The sequence below is a fragment of the Trachurus japonicus genome, chromosome 17 (assembly GCF_045865225.1).
Source record: "Trachurus japonicus isolate A0001 chromosome 17, Traja_1.0".
In the NCBI taxonomy this organism is placed as follows: domain Eukaryota; kingdom Metazoa; phylum Chordata; class Actinopteri; order Carangiformes; family Carangidae; genus Trachurus; species Trachurus japonicus.
In genome coordinates, this window is record NC_140923.1 from 8,904,448 (window position 1) to 8,911,428 (window position 6,981).

Genomic DNA, 6,981 nt, shown 5'->3' on the forward strand with positions numbered 1-6,981 from the left:
GGCCTCGTGTGACCTCGAACTGGAATACATTGAAGAATATTTTAAAGAGATTCACCTCGAAAAGTAAAAACATGCATTTGAAATGGACGGGTGATTATTATGTCAGAAGGGCCAAACGTCAATATTGCATCATAAAGAGTGAATACGTATAAACAGGCCAGTGTCCCACTATCTGACCTGTTTTAAAACAGACATAACAGAACAGGTCAAATGCATATAAACACATCTTATATCTATGCATCACAGTGTTGTTGATCATATTGGTAAGATATCGATACGTTGGGACAGAAGAACTATTGATAAATGTCACTGGGTTTGTTTTGTTTTTGAATCTTAAATGGACCCAGCAGCTGATGTTTATCCAGCAGGTCGATAATATTCAAATGCACATTTGTATGTTGTGGTTTTAGTGCGCGCCGCTCGAGGTCACAGAGCTGCTTTGCGTAATGGACACTAGGCTAACAGGACGGGTTACCGTGGCGACAAGGAAACGGGTTAACAACAGTTAAATGTATTTCTGCAGGTTCTCAGGTTTAACTTTAACCTCAGATTCAGATCTCTAGTGGTTTTCAGGGGCAGAGTTTCTAAAGTCACTAAACTACGACTTCTTCTCACCCAGTGGAAACACAAGACATAAAGATAAACAACATTAACCTCTTCAGGCCCGTGCTGCTGAAGCTCACGCTGCTGAACACCCAGTCAAAACAGATCAGATGTTAAAGGACTCAAATGTTTGGAGGGTGCGAGAGTCATTGTACCCAGATTTTGGGCTTAAAGGGATAGTTCAACATTTTGGCAAATTTGACTATAGCCACCACCATCCCTATGGTCTCTATGGGGTGGGTTCAATACCTTTAATAACTATCGGTGCATGTTGTTTTGAGATCGGCGGGGCAGAGACGTGAGCTGCTCAGTGAACACAATGGAGGTGAACGGTCCAGGTCCCCTGTCCCTCATCAAACTCATCAAATACACAATCCAACAACTCCACAACGCTCTCAGGAGAAGTTCACTCACCACGCTATGAGACAATCATGTAATCATGGGGGGCCCCCATCGACAAACGACTACTCAAGTACTACTCAAATAGTGACCCCTAACATTTGGATAGTAAAATATGCCACTTGTTTCAGCTGGTAACATTACGACACATGAAGCAAATACTCAGAACTACTTGTGCTTTTGAAATCCCTCCGCCCAGCAGTCGTGTCTGGAATGTAGTTCCGGCTGCAGTTCCCTCTACAACAACTCTGTGTGGTAACGTTGTGTTATTATCTCATAGCGTGGTGAATGTGCAGCTCACAACTTGTCCACCAGAGCGTTGTGGAGTTGTTGGATTGTGTATTTGATGAGTTTGATGAGGGACAGGGTGTGTTCACTGAGCAGCTCACATCTCTGCCCCGCCCATCTCAAAACAACATGCACCGATAATTAAAGGTAATGAACCTACTGCTACGACTATAGGGGTTATGGCAAAAGGAGAATTTGCCAAAATGTTGAACTATCCCTTTAAGCTCTAACCTGTTTGGTGCTTAAAATGGAAACACCAAATGTCGATCCTCTGACCTTTTTCACCTTAATTATCTCTACAATAAGTTATTATGTCATCATCATCGTGGCGCTAGAGGTTTTAAGGATCAGAAAACTTCTCGTAGTAAATATTATAAACTGTAACACTGCATTATACAAAGATCAAAGATCAATACATGTGATCAGGAGGGGTTTGCAGCCAGGTGTGGTCGCTGCAGCGATGCTGACCATGAGGTGGTGGACAAATGTTTCTCTGCTCCACCCAGTCAGCTTCCTTCTTCCATCCACACCTGTTTTTTAATCAATAAAATAAAGACTTTGGGTTATTTTGTCTTTTTATGCCACTTGGTTTTATTTATTTTTCCCCTGGAACTGAGTTATTATATTAATGACTTTCATCACAGGTTTTCTATCTATGTCCATCACAGACTTTTAACTTAATGTTCCCTTTTTCTCTGGTGGGTTTTCTCTCAGGGCCTCGTGATGCTCTCGGTGGATTTAACGACGATGAGAAGAGCTCAGCTGTTCACCTGGGTGGACCCTGGATAAACACCATGTCATCGACAGGTAAGCTGCTGCTTTTTTATTGATTGTAAAATTGCATCATAAGACATATGGATGATGGATGGCTTTGGCTCTGGTTCTGTAGCATGTACACGGCATGTCATTAAAGGGGAATTGCCTTTTTTTTTTACATTCTGGACCCTATTTCTAGCAAAACATACGATCATTATAACTTTGGTGTCATTCCAAGTGGTTGTGATGAAATGAGCTCCAGCCGAGAGGCGCGTATAACCGTATAATGGAGTCTACAGGGCAGCAGAATCCAGCCTCTAAATAACACATTATCTGCAGAGAAACTCCTTCATTTCACCAATATTTAGTTCTGATAGGCTAGTGCTATTCCCCTCTGAGTCCGGGGTTAGCTGTTATCAACATCCGGGGTCTGTAGGTTGACCTACTGACCTCTGACCTGGTTTACCTTAAAGTTGCTACTGCTAATGCTACGGTTCATTTCTTGTTTCGTGTTTCCCGCGTGACCCGAATGCCGAAGCAGAATGATTATTATCAGAATGAGCCGCGCGGCGCTCAGAGATGACATCATCCAGGTCAGAGGTCAGTAGGTCAACCTACAGACCCCGGATGTTGATAACAGCTAACCCCGGACTCAGAGGGGAATAGCACTAGCCTATCAGAACTAAATCTTGGTGAAATGAAGGAGTTTCTCTGCAGATAATGTGTTATTTAGAGGCTGGATTCTGCTGCCCTGTAGACTCCATTATACGGATATACGCGCCTCTCGGCTGGAGCTCATTTCATCACAACCACTTGGAATGACACCAAAGTTATCTGGGGGAGGAAATGATCGGATTTTATGATAGAAATAAGGTCCAGAAAAGGGCAATTCCCCTTTAATACAATGTAAATACCAAAGGGGCGACATAAAGTGGAATCTGTCATTACGGTGACAGGCCAATCACAGTATTGCTGATCGTATTGGTAAGATATTGCAAGCAGCTGGGGGCGGTGTGTGGCGCAGTGGTTAAAGCGGCCGTCCCATGTAGAGGCTGCAGTCCTCAACGCAGGCGTCCCCGGTTCGAATCCCGCATCGGGCAGACCTTTCCTGTATGTCATTTCCCCCTCTCTCTGCCTCCTGCTTTCCTGTCTATCTCACTCACTATCAAAAAAAGCCAAAAAATATACTTAAAAAAAAAAAAGATATTGCAAGCAGCTGATGTTTACCCAGCAGGTCAATAATATTCAAATTCACATTTGTATATTGTGGTTTTAATGTTGTCATGGTCACAAAGCTGCTTTACGTAACAGGCCCTGGTCCTGGTGGGATAAATAGACATGTGGAATTTGTTTTTATTGATTGATCACTGTCTAAAGACCAAAAAGACCAAATCGTGCTTGAGAGAAAAGTTTTCAGTTTTCCGATCACTGCTATTATTTGATTATTTATGGTGCGATATTGGTTGGATTTGATTTTTGCTCCGGTTATAACCCCCCGATAAATTATGCCCACAGTCATGATTAAAGGGACAACGAGGAGTTTCTATTTGGTTATAAAAAAGTCTGATATTAATGTGGATGAATCTCCGTTACCACTTGTTAATGGTCCATTTTAGATAAATCTATGGTTTTGTCTCTATGGTTATTTTGTTATTATTAGTGGTGGTGGAAATGCTGGGCGAGCCGACCAGCGTTTCTTTACTTTCGGTTTCGTGGCGAGTCATGAGAATAACGCCGCCGTATGAATCTCCGTTTATGGTGGGAACTACGACGGTATGTGATCGTCTTCCAACCTCTGACTTTAATTCTTGATGAATGAAAACATGAGTCTGTCTTGCGCCGGTCAAAGAATTTCACGGTGCGGAGGCTCATACATGTAGTGAGGAAACACTTAACTTTAACAAAACTCCTGGTTGTCCCTTTAAGGCTTTGACACAGCTGGAGTCTCACATATTGAACATTATGTCCTACTCTCATGGAGCTGCATAGTAGGATGTTGGATCTAAATATTCTCTAAATGGTGTGTGTGTGTGTGTGTGTGTGTGTGTGTGTGTGTGTGTGTGTGTCCTCCTCAACCTGTCGGACCAGGAGAGGGCGACATTGTTCACAGATTGAACATGAAGCCATGAAGTGTTTCACCTGGTAGTTTTCTGTGTTGCGGCTGCAGTAGAATCAGGGCTGTAGATAAGGTTTAAGGTTAAAGGTTCAGTGCATCTGTTATCTCAGGTCAGTTAATTCTGTGGGTTTTAGGCGTTGGCTTGGAGTGAATGAGGGGTTGTTTTTCTCCAGTTTTGCTCTGAAGTATAAACGCAATAAGCAGAAAAGAATTGTATCTAAAGTTTAGTATTATTTGATTTAACTTTACTTGTTAGTTATAATAGCTTTCATCACAAAAAAATGGATAAAAACTAATATAGAATCTCTCAAATAATGAATAATTGATAGTTTTCCTCAAAATATTTCAGGGCAATTACACTGTGTTGAACTAGGCATTTTATCAATGCATTCCTAAAAGAAAGTTATGGCAAAATAAACTTGGATTGATGAGATTTGATTCATATTGATTAGAGAGGTGTAGGTAGGAAGTAAAATGTGTTGATTGATTTATTATATGGTCAGAATTAGCATTAAACAATAAAAAATTGGAGTAAGATTGTTCAACTTTATTACATTTTGTGACATTAATTGTTTGTGTGTGTGTGTGTGTGTTAAATACACATGAATCATATTAATTACCTCCATTTTATAATTTCATTTTTCAATTTTGTCTTTAAATGTTATTGTTCAATTATTAGGTGTAAAGCAATAATATAAAGTCACCCTCCCCCCCCTTTTTTTTTTAAGGATTTTAACTTTTTTTAAATGTATTTGTAATTTCCCTTTAATTACACATGAATCATATTAATTACCTCCATTTTATAATTTCATTTTTCAATTTTGTCTTGAAATGTTATCATTCAATTATTAGGTGTAAAGCAATAATATAAAGTCATTTCCTTTCCCTTTTTTTTTTTTTTTTTAGGATTTTTAACTTTTTATTTTTTTTAGGATTTTTAACTTTTTATTTTATTTTATTTGTAATTTCCCTTTAATTTATTTAGACGCTTCACACATCTCTTATGTACTTATTTATTTTTTATTATGGTATGTATTTCGGCCATGCATAATAATGGTTATATATATTTCAATTATTTATTTATGTGCATAATGTGTGCAGACTAGGAGTTTAGTTTGCTAAGAAGAAGTAGAAGAAATGCCCCCTTCCCTAACCCCCCACCCCCTCTTACCCCCTCCACCTCCACCCCCGCAACGCGCACGCGCCCGGGACCGTGTGGGAATGGTCGGTCGGCGGACTGGGGGGTTGGACCGCTGCGAGCGAAACAAGCGCAAAAGAGTTTTAAATGTCCGCCATGTTGGTCCATGGCGCACTGAACCAGCGATAGGCAGCGGAGCGTCGGGGAAAAACAGTCCGAGAGAGAGCGACCGAGACCCGGGCCTTCCTCCTCCTTCCTCCGCTGGCGACGCCCTTTACATTTACAGACACACAGCTCCGCTAGCACGTTAGACTAGAGACTGAACCGCACCAGAAACATCCATGAAAGCTCCACTCGGCACCGTGGCGAAGATTATTATTATTGTTAGGAGATCGGATAGATTCATATTGTGAAAAAAAAAATGAGTAAATTGTCGTTTCGGGCGCGGGCGCTGGACGCTTCCAAGCCACTACCCGTCTTCCGTTGTGAGGATTTACCCGACCTACACGAATATGCCTCCATTAACCGGGCTGTGCCGCAGATGCCTACGGGGATGGAGAAAGAAGAGGAATCGGTATGGTTATTTTTAATTATTTTATTTTATTTTTTGGGTCTTTTTTTTTTCTTTTTTTTTCTCAACACGATCACAGGCGTCCCTCTTTTTTTTTCTCTCTGCGCAAGCTTTGACACAAAATGGCGGCCGATTTTCTGAGAAGAAACACGATAGAATTCTGTCGCGGGCGGGCGAGCCGGGCCCTGGTAACACTGTGTCGCTGTTGGGATGAACATTGTGTCGTTATTGGGGGGAAAGTGCAGGTTTTGAGCGGCTTTATTTGTGCCTGAGGTGGTTTTTCTGAGTACAAAGGAGTCATGTGACTTCGGCAATTCCGACATTTTGTCTTGTCTGCCTGCCTGTCAGGGATGGAGGGCCTTGTTGTTGGCGTAATTGCGAAGGACCGGGGCAAGGGGGAGCTATAGTGATTTCATATTATATTATATTACATTATGTGGCATCTGTGCAGCCACCGCCGGCAGCACCACGAGCAGACAGGAATGTCAACAGAGCTGCCGTGCATCTGCAGGGCTGCAGGCTGCCTCCTGGACGGTGATGGAGGGGCATTTTGCTCCTAAAATTAAAGACGGTGCATGTAAATGTTGCATCTTAGTTGCACATGTGCAATTTACTGTTTTTTTTTGTTTGTTTGTTTGTGTGTTTTTAACACTGAAAGTATCTGGTGGAATCTGTCGTTACAGGTGACAGACAGCAGCTCAATGTGTGCCAAGGAAGGAAATGTAATGTGAATATTTGGTTTGAAAGTCGATTTACAGTGTACAACTGCTACATTTTCTGCATTTGCACTCCTAAAATTTTAAGATTTTAATTAAAAAAACAAAAAAAGTTAGTCTGGAGCTCTGATTTGGAAACACTTAACCTAACCTGTGTGTGTGTATTGATATGTAGGCTATATGCTTGTGTGTGTTGACATGCTCTTCATTAGTGCACTGTTACGGAGCTGTTGTGTGTAGTTAACTGTTGTGGAAGTTGGGATTTTTACACTGTGTTTATTGTAGATGCATGTGGCGTGTTGTTTGTTTGTGTAGCTGTCAGGCTGGAGAATTATTTAGTCCATTAAAGTTAAAAGCTGCTGATTGTATTTACCTGTGTGGTTGTTCAGTAGTA

General features: G+C 41.3%; 1 protein-coding gene across 3 annotated transcripts in view; it reads left to right on the forward strand.

Annotated features, from left to right (window-relative positions):
- The first annotated feature begins 2,004 nt into the window (after positions 1 to 2,004).
- LOC146970084 (enhancer of polycomb homolog 1-like) overlaps positions 2,005 to 6,981 on the forward strand; it is a 56,744-nt gene continuing 51,767 nt past the window's right edge. Inside the window, exon 1 of one of the 3 annotated variants that reach the window (XM_085803924.1) lies at positions 2,005 to 2,097. Coding sequence is in view for 2 of the 3 variants with exons in the window: in XM_085803923.1 (XP_085660049.1) it covers positions 5,722 to 5,874 (153 nt within the window). In the remaining variant the exon portion in view is untranslated. Of the gene's footprint in view, positions 2,098 to 5,435; positions 5,875 to 6,981 lie in introns of those variants that run through there. The other 2 variants (XM_085803923.1, XM_085803925.1) reach the window with 2 other exon arrangements.